The sequence below is a fragment of the Ceratotherium simum genome, chromosome X (genome assembly GCF_057802395.1).
Source record: "Ceratotherium simum simum isolate JZ-2026a chromosome X, ASM5780239v1, whole genome shotgun sequence".
Taxonomy (NCBI): Eukaryota; Metazoa; Chordata; class Mammalia; order Perissodactyla; family Rhinocerotidae; genus Ceratotherium; species Ceratotherium simum.
The window spans coordinates 89,135,305-89,153,738 of NC_141940.1; the positions used below are offsets into that span (position 1 = coordinate 89,135,305).

At 48.8% G+C, this 18,434-nt stretch overlaps 1 protein-coding gene across 2 annotated transcripts; it reads right to left on the reverse strand.

The window, feature by feature from the left end:
• Positions 1-2,839: 2,839 nt before the first annotated feature.
• PPP1R3F (protein phosphatase 1 regulatory subunit 3F) lies at positions 2,840-18,290 on the reverse strand. 2 transcript variants are annotated; one of them, XM_014790970.2, is made up of 4 exons: positions 17,267-18,290; positions 7,761-7,816; positions 7,461-7,540; positions 2,840-4,673 (listed from the first exon to the last, which is right to left on the reverse strand). In XM_014790970.2, exons 1-4 carry the CDS (start codon positions 18,268-18,270, stop codon positions 3,378-3,380), a joined length of 2,436 nt encoding a protein of 811 aa, XP_014646456.2. In that variant the 5' UTR covers positions 18,271-18,290; the 3' UTR covers positions 2,840-3,377. The 2 variants fall into 2 exon arrangements, with proteins under 2 accessions (XP_014646456.2, XP_087282632.1); XM_087426506.1 differs by having other exon boundaries at positions 7,461-7,543; positions 17,267-18,289.
• Between the last annotated feature and the right edge of the window lie 144 nt (positions 18,291-18,434).

Below are 18,434 nucleotides of genomic sequence, written 5' to 3' on the forward strand. Positions count from 1 at the left end.
CATTCAGTGAACGTGTATATCTATTTAGTCTTTTAAAATGTCTTTCAATAAGGTTTTATATTTTTTTACCAAAAGATCTTGCCCTCTTTTGTTAATTTCTAAGTAGTTCATAAATGGTATCTTTATTAAATTTTTCTGTTGTTAGCATATAAAAGCAATAGATTTTTAAATATGGATATTGTATCAGAAATTTTTTTTAATTCTTAATAATTCTAATAATTTATCCATGGATTATTTTGGGTTTTCTATATACACAATGGTATCATCTACAAATAATGGCAATTCTATTCTTCATTTCCAATCATTAAATATTTTATTTCTTTTGTTGCCTTATTGTGCTTGTTAGGACCTCCAGCACGATACTGAGTAGAAATGGTGATAGCAGGCATCCTTGCCACGTTCCAAAAGTCAAAGCTCTTAACATTTTACTTTTTTTGAGTACTGTATTTACTGTAAATCTTTGTAGATACCCTTTATGTTAAGAAAATTTATTCAACTAATTTGCTAAGATTTTTTAAATCACGAATAGAAGTCTAATTTTATCTAACTCACTACATCTATTGAGATGATTGTCGTTTTTCTCCTTTAATCTGCTAATGAGGTAAATTATGCTGATTGAGTTCAAATGTTAAACCACATTGCAGTTTTGGAATAAATCCAACTTGGTCATATTATACTTTTTTAATATATAGGACTTAGGCAGTGCTATAGACTGAATGCTTGTGTCCCCTCAAAATTCATATGTTGAAACCTAATCCCCAATGTGACGGTATTAAGACATAGGGCCTTTAAGAGGTGATTAGGTCATGAGGGTGGAGCCGTCATGAATGGGATTAGTGCCTTTATAAAAGAGACCCCAGAGAGCAACCTTGCCCCTTCACTATGTGAGGACACAGCGAGAAGATGGCTGTCTGTGAACCAGGAAGTTGGCCCTCACCAGACACCAAATCTGCCGGCGCCTGGGACTTCCCAGCCTCCAGAACTATGAGAAATAAATGTTGTTTATTAGCTATCTAGTCTACACTATTGTGTTATAGCAGCCTGAAAGAACCAAGACAGGCAGTCATCATTTAGGTTAAAATATCTGCATCTATTTTCCTGAGATTGTTCTGTAATATTCTCTTTTCACTCATCATGTTTTAGTATCAAGGTTATAGCAGCCCCATAAAATGAAACAGGAATGCTCTCTCTTTTTCTACACTTTGGAATTGCTTTTGTAAAATTGGAATTATTTGTTCCTTGAGTGTTTCACCAATGAAGCCATCTGGGCCCAGAGTTTCTGTGTGGGAAGACTTTTGGCTACAGGTTCTGTTACTTTAATGGTTATAGGACTATTCAAGTTTTCCTTTTTTTGAGAAAGTTTTGGCAAGTTATATGTCTGTAGTAATTTGTCCATTGCATCTAGTTTTTCAACCCAATTGGCATAAAGTTGACTTTTTGGACATTGAGCAAATTATCACATCAATGGAGGGCTATAGACACATGTCTGGACTTTGATATCTGACAAAGTCAGAATATCCTCATTGAAAGACAAGTGAAATATGGGTGTGTTGAATTTGTTTTCCACTTCCAGACCTCTACAATGCTATTCCTTCTGACTGGACTGCCCTCTCTTCCCCTTTGTTACCTGGTGGATTCCTTCTCGTTTTTTAAAACTCAGTTCAGGCACCATATCTTCCAAGAAGACTTCCAGAGTCCCCGCACTGGGCTGAGCACCTGTCCTGGGGCCCCCACAGCCCACTGGACCCATCAGCGTTAATGCACTAACCCTACTGCACTGAAATACGTTCTCTGTGTCTGTTTCCCCCACTAGACTGTGAGCTCCTTCCTCTGTGTCCCCAGAGCAGAGCAGAGGCGGTCAGTCAACACTTGCGGAACTGACTTGTAACCACCAAATGACCAACTAAGTTCTCTAGCCATGTCCCCACATAACATTTGTTTGTTCCTTCATTTATTTCATTCAATAGGTATTTACTGAGCACCCACTATGTGCCAGGCACTGCTCTAGAAGAGTGGCCAGTGAGGAAAGAGGAAAACTAGGAGAGTGTTGTGTCCTGGAAACCAAGTGAAGAGAGGATTTCAAGGTTGAGGAGATGATCAACTGTGTCAAACGCTGCCAACAGGTCAAGTAAGGTGAGGTCTGAGACTTGACCGTTGATGTCACAACGTGAATATCACCAGTGACTTCAGCACTTTTGCTGAAGTGGTTGGGCAAAAAAATCTGATTAGAGCTGTTTCAGAAAAGTATTGGAGCCCTGGAGGAGAAGAACTGCAGACAGCTGGTATAAAGTTTTGCTGTGAAGGGAAGTAAATAAATATATGGTGTTTTATTTTGCTATGCAGTTTTTTATCTGCATGCAGTAAATATATCTGTCCCTTCTTTCAAAGCTTCTGGGTTTCCTGTTTCCAGTTAGCAATTCAATATCTGTGGACAGCAACTTGAGTATAAATTTCTCACAGCACATGAACTCCTCTGTTTTCTGAGGCCTTCCCAATCTTGGGGGCAGAGTGGTCTCCCAGATGGTGTCAAAGGCTGTTTTTTTCAGTAACCTCAAAACCTTGTGGCTGATTCACAATCTATAACCCCACACCCACAGCTGACCACATCCACCACTGCAGCCACGTGTGTGACACCAAACCCTCATGTGGCCACCACTCTTCCTACCTCCCAGGCAGAATATGCAAACGACCAAAGGACCTGTCCCTCAAAGACCACTAGACCACATGGATTAGGACCATAAGGTGAGGTGACACAGATCCCTCAAGGACATATTGAAGCAGCAGCAGCAGGCGTGACCACATCGTACCCCCCCAATCCCCACCACAGTCCTCCCACAGAATGTGACCACCCTGAACACTCATGCCCAAACAGGAGAACACTGCACAGCAAGACACATCACTTTTCATAGAGCTCTATTGTGGCATATAATAATAGGTACTCTATATAAATTAAATTAAAAATAAAGCTCCAGCAGGTTGCACAGGTTGGCTGTTAATAAATATATCTCTGGGTAATTGTGCCTCAAGACCAGCTCATGACCACTCTCCCTCGTCCAGAGAATTATACAAAAATAAATACAGGCTCGGGGGGAGGGGAGGAAGGGAGTACATGCCCAATTCCATTCTGAAAGTTCTCACTCACACCATCCAGCCATGCCCTGTTCCTCTCCACTGGTATCACCGCAGGGAGCCCTGTGCTGATTGGAGAGCTCAGGGATGGGGAGGCCTCTTTCCATTGAAGCATTCTCAGAAGCAAAGGACACCCCACTGTACAGGCCACACATCCCATCTAAACCCTCTGGGGGTGGTGCAGGGGCTGCCCCTCCCCAAGCCCCAGAGAGGGGGAAGCCTGTTATTGCTGATCCCACAAGCAGCTCCTACGAGAACCAGGCCAGAGAGAGGCACAGTGCAAGCACCAGGAGGGACATACCACTGTTCAGAGCCACAGGGACCACCACCAGCCCAGCCAGGACCCCCAGAGTCTGGGTCAAGGGCCCCCGGAGCTGGGGAGGCAATACACACACACATTCTGCAGGGGCTGCAAGGGTGGGAGACCTCACTGGGGTCTCAAGGCTTGGGCCTGAACTCTCTTCATCCTGGGAGCTCACATGGGGCCTGGCCAGGCTGGAAGGACAGACTTCAGCCCCTGAGGGACCAAGGAGGGTGAGATTTTGCCCCCGCAGGACTGGAGCAGCTGGCTCCTTGCCCGATACAGGAACCAAGCTGTCTGCCCACTTAGTAGTAAACTCTATCAGGGCTTCTGTCCCCCCCAGGGACCCGGTCACCCCAGCTATCACCCTATTCATGTGCAAAGAGTCAGTGTCCTTGCCTATCCCCTTCTCTGGAGCCCCAGTGAACTGACCCTCTGTACCCAGAACCACAGGGCTGTCACATCCCGAGCCCTCTGCCCATGGCAGCCACACATCTCCCATAGTGGCTACCACAGAATGGGCCCCAGAGAGGATTTCCGGAGGCGATTCCTTGGGGGTGTCCCCTTCTGGGCTGGAGGGTATATTGGAGAGCCCCTCCTCACCCTCCCCCTCCTCATCAGGGTCCTCGGTGTCCTTGATGAGCTCCACACCACGCCCCAGCCGGGCATAGTGCAGTGTGATCTCCTCAGCCAGGGCACTGTTCAGGGCCCGTTCAGGGCCAGGCCACTTCAAGATCAGGTCTCGGTCCGTGAGTATGCCCATGGGATGGCTGGGGGACACCCCCCCATCTGTGGGGCCCTCCCCACCACCTCCTGCCACACCTGCAGCCACAGCAGCCCGCAGGCGGCTCAGATGGGACAGGTAGAGCTGCTCTAGCTCCTGGTCAATGGTGTCCTCGCCAAGCAGCTCCTCCAACCCACTCATGACCTCCAGACCCCCGGGGGGCTCATCCATAATAGCCCCCACCATGGGGTCCTTCTGGCCCCCTCCATTCTCGCTTGATACTTCCCATGTGGCCTCCACCTGTTGCTGGCTGGGTTCCAGGAGAGGCCCGGCTGCCCCCTCACTTGCATCGGGCCCTGAGGCCTGGTCCCTGGGGAAGCCACCCAGGCCACAGAGAGAGGAGGAGGAAGAAATCCTGATGGCCGGTGCCTGGGGAATCTCTGGGAAAGCCACAGGTGGACTGCTTCTGGGGATGTCACTTTCCTCTGGGGGTTTGCCAGTCACTGTAACTTCAGAAACCTGGAGCCATTGGGGGTGAGGGGTGGGGCGCAGGAGGGGAGAGAAAGGGAAAGGAATGAAGTAGAGGAAGGGATGGGACAAGCAGAGACAGTAAGAACTAGTGACAGCCCACATTCAGCCCCACAGGTGTTTCCAGATAAAAACTCCTTAAAGAGCCCTCTATAATTCTCTAAACTCTAAAGACTATGTCGTCTATATTAAAATAACAAAATTAGATGGAGTAAAAGGGGGCTACCTGCATATCATTAAGCTGAGGAATTCAGTGGGCACCAAGATTTGATGAATGACTGTCAGTAAATACTGTTGGTCGACCTCCAAAACACATCCAGAATATCCATATGAATTCATGTATTTTTCTCTTTAAAAAAAATTTTATTTCCTAGCTCTTTTAGCAAGGCCTAGAAACAATGACCAATCTAGTAGCAACAAACACACCTAGCCCCTAGATCTTGGCTTCTAAATACCATTCTCCACTAAAAGAAACCAGGGCTCCTTAAATAAATGGCTGTTTCCACGTTTGGGGCAGGGAAAGTACAAGATGAGTCTGAGACATACTACCATACCAGAATGTGAGAAAGCACTCAAAGAATGATGGGGATATGTCAAAAGGACCCAAGCGAATCTAAATAAACTTCCACTGGCCAGAGACAGTTCAACTTAAGCATCAAAATAAATAACTGCAGTGGATTGAAACTCATCAAATATGTTTAAAATTCATGAGTTAATAATGATACACCAAAAGCAAAAATCCTTTAATTGGTCACCTTTGAAGAAGTACATTTCTTCTGAAAACTGGTAAATAAAAGGGAAAAAATTAAGTATTTATACAGCTTTTTCTATACAAACTATATACCCTTATACCCTCAAGGTATATACCTTCAAGGTAGCCAAACAGTTGATGTGAGAACGTTTTTCTTTTTTTGTTGTTGGTTTTTTGTGGAGGAAGACTAGCCCTGAGCTAACATCCATTGCCAATCCTCCTCCTTTTTTGCGGAGGAAGATTGGCCCTGGGCTAACATCCGTGCCCATCTCCCTCTACTTTATATGGGACGCCACCACAGCATGGCTTGACAAGCGGTGTGTTGGTCCGTGCCCGGGATCCAAACCTGTGAACCCCGGGCTGCCGCAGTAGAACGCGTGAACGTAACCACTACGCCACCGGGCCAGCCCCCGAGAAAGTTTTTCTTTAGAGAAGAATTCCAGCTAATAAATGAAGTGGGAATAAGAGAATTAAATAGAATCAATTCTATTTAAATTAATTTAATAAATAATAGATTACATTTAATAAATTAATTTAATAAAATTAATAGTTTAATTAAATCAATTAAATTTAATAATAGATCTAATTAATTAAATAGAATTAATAGATTAACAAAAATAGAGTAAGAAATGTGCTTCCACATGGATGCAATCAGCCAAATCCAGACTGTGGGAAACTCTACAGGACAAACAAGGTTTCTTCAACGAACAAATTGCAAGAAAAGTGGACGAGACTTAAAAATCTAAAAAGACCCATCAACCAAATGCAGTATGTTGATCCTATCTGGATCCTAAAATGCTTATGAGATAAGGAAATTTGAATACTGACCAAATACTAAGATACTAAGGAATTATTGTTAATTTTCTGAGGGGTTATGATGGTACTGTGTGTTTTTTTTAGAGTGCTTAATTTTCTGAGACACAAACTGAAATATTTATGGATGGAACAGTGTCTGCATTTTTTCCAAAATAATTCCATAGTGAATGGGAGGGGAGGGAGTGGGGGTGTAGAAAAAGCAGGAATGGACATGTGTTGAAATTTGTTGAAGCTGGGTGATGAGTATATGTGGGTTCATTACACTAGTCACTTTACTTTTATATATGTTTGAAAATCTTTTCACACACACACACACACATTAACATACATCTCCACAATCTATCTCCCTGCCAGCACTGGCTTTGCTGGCCTGGACCACTGCAGTAGCCTCCTGCTCATGGTCCCCCTGCTTCCGCCCTCACCCCTACAGTCTATTTTCCTTACAGCAGCCAGAGGGAACCTGTTAAATCCTAAGTCAGATCATGGTCCTCCTCTGCTCACAACCTTCCCATGGCTCCCCCTCACTCAGAGTAAAAGCCAGAGTCCTCTCCATGGTCCAGGAGACCCTACAGAATCTGTCCCTGCCACCTCTCTGACTTCACCTCCTCCCGCTCCCCCTCACTTTCTGCTCCTTACTGTTCCTCACACACATTAGTCACGGCCCCACCTCAAGGACTTTGCACTTGCTTGGGATGTTCTTCCTCTAGTTTTCCATGTGGCTCACTCTCTCACTTCCTTCAGATCTTTGCTCAGATCTCACTTACCACTAAGGCCTTCCCTGGCCACTTGATCTAAAGTTGCAAACATCCCCCACACTTTCTCTCTCTCTCTCACACTCTCCCTATCCCTTCATTTTCTTCTTACCATTCATCTTCATCTAAAATACCATATATTTTAACTATTATTTTGTTTTATTATGTCTCACTCCACTAAAAAGTGAGTAGGCCCCATGAAGACAGCGTTTTTGGTCACTAACATATTCCCAGTATCTATAACAGTGCTTGGTACAGAGCAAGCACTCAATAAATATTTGCCAAGTTAGCGAATGACATTTCTCTTATCCCAGGTGAGTAACCGCATTCTACGCCTCTGCCATCAGGTTCCGATGTGGGGGACCTCCCTCTGAACTAGGGTGGACTCAGAGCAAGTCAGCCCCCACCACCCAGCCTACCACTGGGCTGTCCACCCAGAGCCTGCCAGGGCCTACTTACCTGAAGTGTCATCTGGGGCCATGGACGGAGAGGGGTGGGGGCCACCAGGGGACCCACTGACTCCCGGACATCAGGACGCTCTGCTGGAAAGAAGAGAAGGGCAGCATTGGGGTGAGGCAGGTGTACAAGCAGGCCTGGTTTGGTTAAGAAAATCTGTTCTTCTAGCCAATTGGCAGTTTTGCCTCTGAAGCTTTTAGTCTAAGGCAGAGGGTGCCTCTTAATTTGTGTAGAAAGAAAAAGGAGAGGAAGAAAGAAACGGTAAATATAAGCTAAAACTCCCACAGGCTGCCAATTGCTTACCCACAGCAGGGGTATTATCATCCATGCTCTTCATCCTCAGTTCTTCCTCGTTCGGCCTGTGGGGCAGAGGAGAGAATGCATGGAGCTGACACCCCGAGGCCAGTTCTGCCAGCCACTAGCACCTTGTGAGCCTCTGTGGTGGCCCACCCTCACCTGACAGCTGCTTTTTTCTCTTCTGCTGCCTCTTTCAATCCCCTGATAATAAAAGTCCTAGACAGTCACTGCAGACAATTTACAAAATACAAGAAAGCATAAAGAAGCAGGAAAAAAGTCACACATCAGCCAGAAGCAACCATCATTACCACTGGAAAATTTCATTCCAGACATTCTATGAAATCATTTAGATTCTGCAGACATAATTTCACAGCTGGATTTGTCAATTTAACAGTAAGAAGCGTCATTATAGTTTTGTAAACATTTGAAATGGCTGCTTACTACTCCTATCATATGGGCTCACCATAATGTGTGTAGCCATTCCCTTCCTACTGAGCAGCTAGGTTGTCTCCTTCATTTGTTTCTCTCAACGCAGACTTCAGGGGACATTGTTGGGCATAGCTTTATAAACATTTTGGATCATTTCTTTAGGGTAAATTCCTGTCTGTGGAGGAACACATCTTTTCCAAGAAAGGGCAGGTGAGGACTGTGGGGCATAGGAAAGCAGCAAAAGGGAGGAAGGAAGCGACTGGAGAATGAGAAGGTCAGCAGAAAAAGGAAGTAACCCAGGGTCACAGCGGCCTCGGTGCCTCCACCAGCCCTCTGCCCATCACCATACCAGCCTGGCAGGCCACTTAAACTTCCCTGAGCCTCACCTTCCTCACCTTAAGATGGAGGCCAGGGGAGCTGGGATGTGCACACCAAGCACAGGGCAGTCAAGAGAAATGAGGACATTAAGCCAGACACCAGGGCCTGGCACAGAGCAAGGGCTGAATCAATCATAGCTATTTATTGTCTTGTTCCTCCTTCACCAGGCAAGTCAGACCCCAGGGTGTGAGTGACATAAGCCAAGTGTATTTCAGCCAGTCCCTGCCAGGGGTGGTGTCATGGGGATCATGGAGAAATCACTGTTCTCATTCTCAAATGAGTATCAAACGTTTATAGATTAAGGCAAGTGAGGGAAGCATTAACTAAAACATGTTCAGAGACCTGAGAGGAGCTGAGGCAACTGCTCAGACCTTTTTCTTCCTAAGAGGTAATGTGATGATGTTGACATTTCTGGAAATGGTTGCAACTTTTTGAAAACACATCATCAATTACCTTCACAGACACAGAATATCACTAGCTGACCCAAATATAGAACACCATTCTAAGTACTTCACATATATTAATTTACTCTTCCCGACAACCCTGTGAGATAGGGACTTGCACTCCTCTGAAGCAGGCAGTATTATTAGCCTCATCTTACAGATGATGAAACGAAAGCTGAGCAAATGGCTCAAGGTCACGCAGCGAGAATCACAACCTAAGCCTTCCAGCTCTAAGTCTGTCCCCTCAACCAACAAACTGCCGCTTCTTGGACGAGGGAGACTGGGTCTTACCCCAACCCCACCTCCAATCCTTTCCAGAAGTAGACAGACGGAGGCAGCAATAACAGACAAGATCTCTCCTCCCGCCTTCATTCAGGCTTTTCTTTGGACCTGCCTTTTGCCCACATGTTCATCCTTGGTTTCCCTGCTTTTATGGGACATGTGGCTAGGAGACCACCAGACACAGAAGCAGCTGCAAGAAGTGCTTTTTACCACCACCCTCGGGGAGGAAGCTTGAACCATGTACATGAATCTAGAGTCTGGAAGCTCTGGAAGGGACCATCTGTCTTTCTCCACGGACTAGGGCTCATGCGTCCCAGCAGAGATATTTGAATCAGAATACTACAGGGCCTGAATTGGGTGACTTGGGGTGTCCAGCCATCAACTCCTGCACACCACGGATAAGAAACAGGCATTCGGAGCAAACCAGCTTGGTCCTGCACCAGTTTCCTAGTGGGTCTAATCCAGGTCTTTGGATTTGTGGCCCAACACGATTTCTGCTGACTTCTTTTGCTGGTGCAGTCCTTCATTAAAGAAAATGTCATCTTTCTAGGATCTTCTAAAGCAAGAATACCCACAAACAGACAGAAAGGCAGCCCTCGCTCTCAGAGGCAGGACTAGGCAAGCCGTCTCCCGCCATCTGGCCAAGTGCTGACATGCATGACAACCATGCTTCTAAAAGCCACTTCAGAGTCCTAGACGTATGGGAGAGAGAAGAGGGAGGAACTCAGGACGCAGCCAACCAGCAGGAAAAGAACTCCACAGTTCAGCTGAAGGAAGAAGAGTGAGAAGAAAAACAAATACAGAACAAATCCCTCAGCCCCCAGAGCATCTCGCCCACAGGCGAGGAAGGTGAGAAGAAGGAAAACATCCAAAAATCAGGTCAGGCAATTCAGCCAATCCCGAGATCCACAAAGTCAGCCGAGTACACAGGTCACTCTCCCTACGTCTGAAGTCCAAGATGAAAGCAGGAGGCACAAGCATTTACTGCTCACTCCTCCAGCGTGGGCCCTTGTCATTGATACACCAAGTCATCTGAAAACCTCCACATCTATCCTTCAAAACAGCACCCTACCCTTTTTACAAAACGCGGAAACTGAGGCTCAAGGAACCGTGTCTCTACACCCACTAACTACACACCACACTGATAACATCCAAAGAGGCCTTCATTTTGAAGACAGCATTTGAAACCGTGAGCTTAAAAAAAAAAAAAACACTAAATATCCTTGAACTGTTTTTCACAGTAAACATTCGGGGGCAGCTATGACTTTAATCAAAAGGAGGAGAGTGAGAGAAATGGAATACAATGTATACTGACTCACTGAGCAGTAACGGAGAAGAGGGGTTCTTAGAAAAATGGGCAGGGAGGAGATTAAGAACAAAACTGTACCTCCAGTGTGCTTGCTAATTTTCGAGAAGGAAACCTGCTCTTTTGGCACCAGCCCCACAAATGCCACGTGGTGTCTCCTCAACGGCAGTGGGCAGTAGCGGGCCGGAGCACACAGACCTGGGGACATTTTGGGCACACATCCTTTGGGTGCTCACGAGAACTAGTCAAGACAGTGTAGCCTAGAAGGGGCCATGTCAGGCCTGCACGCCAGTCTCCTAGGCATGAAAATTCTTCCTGCCATTAGGAAACTCAGTGGCCGCTGACCTCAGATGACACCCGGGGAGACCCGGGGATGAGATTTCAGAAAGAGGCGCCGTTGGCCCCAGCCTAGGCCAGCCGAGACAGAACAAAAATTTGAACCGCCAGTCAGAGTGAGTGAGCGAGAGCTGACAACCCCCATGAAGAGCAAAGCAGACTTTCAGAGCAGTCACATCACTGCCATCGCCACCGCTACCGCCCGAGTGCTCCGTGAGCACCCCAAACACTCATGTTTTCAAAGAACTTGGCCAGCCCAAAGTGGGTCACGTGCTGAAACTCAAAGGGAAACTGAGCAGACCCCGGCTCCCGTGCAGTCAACCTAAGACAACACTGACTCTCTGGAGGGACAGGTGGCTTCAGGAAGCTGCCCTGCAATACCCGGAATCCTGGTTACCCTGAGCCACCTGCTTTCTGAAAACAGGGTTTGAAGGTGGCTGTGAAAGCCACCAAGTTATGTGGGGCATTGCTCTGCCTTCCCCAGCTACAGTCTGGGTCAGTGTCAACTCGAGGACTTACGGTCCATCCAGCAGGGTGGAGGGCGGAAAGCAGTTCATCGTGCTAGGAGCTTCTTTTACAGCAGTGACTTCATTTGGCCATGACACACAGTAAGAAATACATTTTACATCATAGCCCAGCACACCCATACATGTGTAAATATATGTACACACATATATATAACTGAAAAAGTTGTTCTTTGAATGAAACACCACTTACCTTTACTACATGTTGTCATGCACACTATTTCCTATGCTATTTCTTTTTTTTAATGTTTGTTGGAATCCAGTAAATTGATTTCACTTCTCAATAAAGGGTCATGACATGTAATTTTGAATAACCCTGGCTCTGCCACCTATCAGCTGTGTGACCTGGAGCAAGTTACTTCACCTTTCTATGCCTCAGTTTCCTTACCTGTGAAGAGGGTATAATAGTAATACCTACCTCAGAGAGCTGTTGGGCAGACTAAGGAAACGTTGGAAAATCGCCTATAAAGTGCTTAACAATAATCCCCTCCAAATTCCCACTGAGGGAAACTGAGGCTCTGAAAAGGAAAGCAGCTTGCCCAGTACTGCCCAGCTGGTAAGACACGTCACCCAACCTGGGGCAGCAGTTAAGAACTGGGGCACTAGAGCAGGGCCATCTCAGCTCTGCCAATTCTGGAGCGTGTGGCCTCAGGCCCACATCCTTAACCATGATGCACTGTCAGTTTTCTGTGGAATAAAAGAGGATCATTTTCACACTAAATCCTCACTCTCCAGACAACTAAGATGACCCTGGCTCGTCCCATTTCAGCTTTGATTGTTCTGGTTTCCCCTAAGGCTGCCAACTCAGATAGCCAAGTTGGGTCCCCATCCATTCAGCTACAAGTGCACCTAAAATTCATTGAGGCCTTACTGTGCATCAGCCCAGTGACAGATCCTGGAGACACAATAGTGAGCAAACCCAACCAGGAAGCTTACAATTTAGTATGGAGAAAGACATAAAAAAACACTCATACTCATTCTTTCAACAAACATTTATTGAGCACCGGGTAAGTGCCAGGCACCGTGGCAGGCCCCGCGGGAATACAGTGGTGAACAAAAGCAGACCACGTCCCTATCCCTCATGGAGCTTACAGTCTAGCAGGGCAGAGAGGGTCATCCAATAATCCCCTAATGAAGATCTAACAAGCTGAGTGCCTTCAGAAAAGGAAAGATGCCCTAGAACAAGGGGCCCTGGCCCACACTACAGGGTCCAAGAGGGCTTAGGATGCGTCCAAGGAAAATGAGCGGCGGGAGGGGGGGAAGGGGAGTGAAAGGCTGCTCAGAACACTGGGGGGGGGTGATGGATTCAATCTCAAACGAGGGGAGTTGGAGGCATCTTTGGGACATCAGCCAAGTGGAGACACTGAGTTTGACTATATGAGGCTGAAGGAAAGAGCAAGGAGAAAGAGAAGGGCCAGAGAGTCCAAAGGAAAGGCAGCAGAGTGTGGTCCCAAGGCAAGCGAAGAAAGTGTTTTAGGTAGGAGTGTTTAATCACTTCAAGAACACCAAAAAACCACCTATGGAATCTGGCAGATGCAGGGGCTGAAGCAGGTGGAGAAGACAAGTGTAGGCAACTCTTCAGAGGGGTCGGCAATGAAGGGGAGAAGGGTGATGAGGTGCTGGCCAGGACCAGCCGGGACAGAGGCAGGGTCAAAGAACAGCTTTTGAAGACAGTAGAGATGCTGGCAAATATAAAGGCTGATAGAGGATCAGGTGAGGAGGGCAGTGAAAAGCTGCCAGGAGAGAAAGGGTAATTGATTATGTCAGGTTCTGGAGCAAGCAGCAGAAAACAGAACCCAGAGCACAGTGGGGGAACTGGTCTGAGGGAGGAGAAGGGCCCCCTACTCCCCTGTACCACAAGGAAGGGGAGTCAGTTTGCAGGCCTGGGGGCTGCAAGTTGTGGGAAGTTCCATTCTCATGGCTTCTATTTGGTTTTTTGAAGCAGGAAGTAAAGTCTGAAGGTAAAGAACATTTCAAAGAGTCACATCAGGGAAGAGACAAGAGTGGATCAGAAAAATATCGTAGGACTGCCAGGCAGGGTGGAAAATGATCCTGAATTTGTGGGGATGCTCATCGGCTCTGCTAATGACATTCTCACAGGGCTTGCCTGCTTGCCTGATCAGTGCTATGAAAAACCGGAGCCTGAGGAGGTTGGGATGGACAGGCTTCCAAGAGGAAGCACTCCTAGAACTGAAGGCTCAAAACGAGGAGACTGCAAGGGGCACAGGACCAACATTCCTGGTGACGGAAACAGCATAGGCAAAGGCCCTGAGGTAGAAAGGGGCAAGGCACCTTGGAAAGACCACAGTGATAGGAGCCCAGAAGGCAGAGGACGGCGTAAGGGGAGACCAGTAGCTGCAGAGGCCAGGCTGGGGGAAAGAACGGGGTGCTTGAAGGCCATTCTGAGGCTTTCTTGGTCTTTACTTTTAAGAGAAATAGGATATCTCTTAAGGATGCTAAGCCAAGGTAGACCAGGAGGGCTTCTCCCCACACCAGCCTCAGGACTTTGGACTCTAGGAGCCTCCGTCTGCTCATCCAGGGAAGGGGCATAAAAACAGTCTATCTCGCAGGAAATCTTGCAAGGATTGGATGAGACTTTGCACACAAATACTCAGCAAAGTGCCTAGCAAAGAGCAAGGTCTCCGCCAGGTTTGACACAAGCTTTCTGTGCCTGCCCCTCCCACCCAGCTCCACCACGAGCCCTTGACATCTTAGCACAAGCCTGTATCATTTGCCCTGTCTGAACCCAGCATTTTGTCCAGCACATAGTAGGCCCTCAATAAATGCCTGTCAATGGATCATCTCTAAGCCTAAGGGTTATCATAAGCCTGGTCCAGCAACACAGGGAATGCAGCCATTTCGCTTTCTGAGCTGTATCCCAATGGCTACCACAGACTTCTCCCATGCCCCCCACCTGTCATGGCTGCACCTGGTACACAGTGGGCCTGAAGCCAACACTTCCTGAATGGGAAGCCCTCTATGATGGGGCTCCCTCAGGTTAAGGCTATCCCCTGAGATCCTGCACCATTTCCCAAGAGGGCTGCGTTGCAGGGGGAAGCTGTTCTTCAACAGCACTCCAAATCACCAGCAGCACACAGGTTTTAAAACAATAATAAGTTGAAATGTACTCGCCAAGAAAGCCACCGACCTACAAAGAAAATCTTATCGCTGATCTTGCAATGAGCACCAACCTCCCCTTTGCAAGAGCTGAGATCAAAAGATAAAGAAGCTATCAAAAAGCCATCTGCCCACTTAAAATAATATCACAAGTCATGTTAGGAACCACAGACCTGGGGCCAGATACCAAAACAATTGTCTGAACGGGCTGCTTCAATTTCTCCTTAAAACCACCTATGTATTTTAAAAGAAAAACACCCTCTCCACCCACCTTGGCCCTGCCATCTTTTGATTTCTCTGTTCCCTTCCTTTCACACTGTAAAATGACCAAACTCCATTACCCAAACTGTGGCATCTTACAGACAGGGCTCCCACGACAGCTGGCTGGGATGACTATTTGGGAAAATTGACAGAAATGAACGCAATTTTGGAGCACTGGAACGACTCAATATCTTGATCCGGGTGATGGTTACACAAGGGCATGGATATGTAAAATCCATTGAGCCCTACACTTAAGATCAGTATACTTTATGTAGGGATACCTCGGTAAAGGGGAAAACGAAGGGAAAAGGAAAGCATGACATGCTGGGAACACCAGGAGCAAGATGCAGAATTTGCCCTAAGTCCTATCAGGCCTTCAAGAGGAGCAGTAGTTTAAAAAAAATGCTCCTAGCATCTCCTCCCTGGTCCTGTCACTCACTAGCTGAGTGTACTTGAACAAGCTGGCTCGCCTCTCTGAGCTACCTCAGTGTCCCCATCTACTAAATGGGCATAATCACAGCACCTACACCACACTGCCTGTAGAGCGGGACTCAGAACAGACTTGAAGCTCCCAGCACATAGATCAATAAATGCTGGCCACTGTTCTCTTTCACAGCCATCACGCTTCAGTTACCTTGCCCGTGTTTGCTGTCGCCAATCCCCCACACACAGTGACTGTCACTCCCCTTTAGCAGATGAAGAAACTGAGGCAAGGCCACACAGCTGGTGAGAGGCAGAGCAGAGTTTGGGAGGGGAATCCAAGGAACCGTATGTGTGATTCCCTAAGTATGAATACTAGCTAACACCCACATGGCACTATTATGAGCCCGGCTCGGTTCTGAGTGCTTTTACTCATCTCCTGTGAAGTAGATGCTATTATAACTCTCTGTTTTACAGATGAGGGTACTGAGGCACAGTGAGGTTAAACGAGTTAGCCAAGGTCACAAGGCCAATAGATGGCAGGGCTGGGATGTAGACCCAGGCTCTGATGTCAGAATCCACATTCCTAATGCTATAAGGAGAACCATGCTGCCCGCCCCCCTTAGACTAAGTCTCAGGTTACTATGGGGTTCACAGGTCGGTTAGTGGGTGCTTGCCTGCATGCTCACTTACCCAGGCACATCTGCCCACCAGCCCCAAGCTAGACCTTTCTGAACCACTCACAGCCTAAGGCCTTGCCAGGAGCACACTTTGCTGCAGCCAGAGGCTTCTGATGAAGCATACACAAGGTCCAAAAAGCATTTTCCCATTCCCATTCCTCCCAGGAACAGGGAAATGCATGTATTTCCCACACATGCACAGAGAATCTACTTATCCCAAGATAGACTTAGGTGATCCCAAAAAGAATGAGGCCTAGCTGCTACCCTTGAAGAACTCATAGGCTGACAGAAAAAACCTAGGAGAATCTTGTAATCTTGAAGGGTTAATTGGTTCCTTCTCCCAGACCCTGGATGGTCACAGGTGGTACAGCAAAAACAAAGGACACGAGCTTCAAGTCCAGGCTTATCTGGTTCTGCCTCTGCTAGAGCCTCTGCTTCCCTGTGAGAGGGACTCAGGCCCTCACCTCTGCAGGAAGTCTCCGACTAGATTAGAGCATAACAGTAAAGAAAGTGTACAGGCTTCAAGGTCAGACATGGCAGAATTGGAAAAGCCAGGCACCATCACTTCCTCAACGAGTTTCTCCCTCTGGAACCCTGGTTTCCTGCTCTGTCAAGTGAGGATCAGATTCCCTGCCTCCCACTGGCAAGGTCCTTGGTTCACGCTGTCACTGCAGTTCTCGCCACTTCAGCACACTGCCCATCATTCACACCAAGCTCCTTCCCACCTCAGGACCTTTGCACTTGCTGTTCCCTCTGCCTAGAGCATTCTTGCTCCAATGTGTGCACAACTGCTCCTCTTTATCATTCAGAACTCAGTTTAAATGGCCCCTTCTCAGAAAAGTCGTCCCTCTCCCCTTTTCTACAAACTCTCTTTCCCCATAACTATGCATAACTCTTCTTATCATCATCCAGGACTCACCTCCTCAAAGTCCCTCCCCAAACACCCTGTCTAAAGCAGCTATTCCCTCCCAAACTATCCCCTTACTCTATTTTACTTTCCCCTCAGCAGCTAACCTTATCCCTATGTATCTTATCTGCTTATTGTTTTTAAAAATTGTCTCCCATAGAAGCCTGCATAATCCTTGAGGGCAGGGAAGATGTCTGTCTTGTTCAGGGCTTTAACTGTCTTGTTCAGTGGAATTCAATAAATGAATGAACGAAACCCCAGTAACTAAAACAGAGCCTAGCACGTTTGGCCTCCATTACTCTTTGACTGACTGACAGCACCCTCCTCCCTGTCCTGGAGAGCATGCCTGAGGGGTTCCTGGGTTGAGATACCTGTCCTCCATCCTAAACACAGCCCTGTGTTGGCGGAGGTGGCGCTGGCAGACATTACCTGCGCCTCACCGGCTTCATGCAGCTCTTCAGCTGCCTGGCCTCAGCCTCCACGGGACCCTGGCACTCGGGCTGTGGTTCCAGCTGCTGCAGCTGCTGCTGCTGGGGCAGCCCTTCGGCATCAGTGGGTGTGGGAGCGGGTGCGATCCGGAGCAGGACTGTGTAGTTGCGGCCGTGGTTGTTGGCCCAGAAAGTGCCCTCGGGGGTCTCATAGCGCACCACGAAGTCCAGGCGCGCCCCATCGCCCGCGCCCTCAGCAAAGGGCAGCTGGAAGGCAAAGCGGTCGGTGCGGCCGCCATCGTCGGGCGAGGAGGCAGACGCCTGGCCAGGGCCCAGGCCAAGGCCCGGATCCAGGATGGGGTCTCCTGCGCCTGGTCCTCCCGCTCCTGCCCCCGGCGGGCTGCGCGGGACGTAGCGCGCCGGGTGGTCGCAGAAGGAAGCCCAGCCGTCGTGTGAGGCCCGCACGTGCACCGCCTTCTCGAAGGAGCGGTTCAGCACGCGTACCAACCCGCGCAGCACCGGCGGGCGCCCCCCAGGCACCCACACGCCGGCACCCCCGGGGACCGCTCCGGGAGGCGGCAGCAGCGCCTCCAGCTCCACCATGAGGCGCCCCAAGCGCTCCAGACGGCCCGGCGCTGGCGGCAGCGAAAATGTGGGCACCAGGTAAAACCCCCCGCCAGCGGGGACGGGGCACAGCGGCGAGGGCTCGGGGTAAGCCTCCTCTTCCTCCTCCCCTTCATCCCCATCCTCGCCATCGTCGTCCTCGTCAGCCTCGCCGCCGCCGCCGCCATCTTGCCCGGCCGCCGCCGCCATCTTGCCCGCCCCGGGCCCGCCCCACGGCCGGTAGCGGCGCAGCTGCGCCAGCGGCAGCCCCAGGGCCTCGTCGGCGAACAGCACCCTCCGCGGGGCCGCCACTGCCTCAACAGAGGTGCGGGGCTCACCCGCGGCTGGCGAGGGGGGCGCGGGATGCCGCACCGGGGGCTCCACAGGGGCCGTGCGCGCCATGTCGGCGGCGGCGGCGGCGGCACCGACGGCACCGGCGGCGGGACCGGCGGGGGCAGGGCCTGAAGGGGCGGGCAGCCAATAGGAAGCCGAGCGCGGGGTGGGTTTACGGCTCTTGGGGAGCGTAGGCGGTGAGATGAAGACAGGCAGAGCAGAGAGCGAATGGG

Bases quoted from the DNA above. Each gene is read 5' to 3' on its own strand.
- PPP1R3F (XM_087426506.1), bottom strand. From the start codon at position 18,270: ATGGCGCGCACGGCCCCTGTGGAGCCCCCGGTGCGGCATCCCGCGCCC. The intron at 7,817-17,266 runs GTAATGTCTGCC...TCTGCCCCACAG, and splicing joins ATGAAGCCGGTGAGGCGCAG to GCCGAACGAGGAAGAACTGA. The intron at 4,674-7,460 runs GTAAGTAGGCCC...CAATGGCTCCAG, and splicing joins GGCCCCAGATGACACTTCAG to GTTTCTGAAGTTACAGTGAC.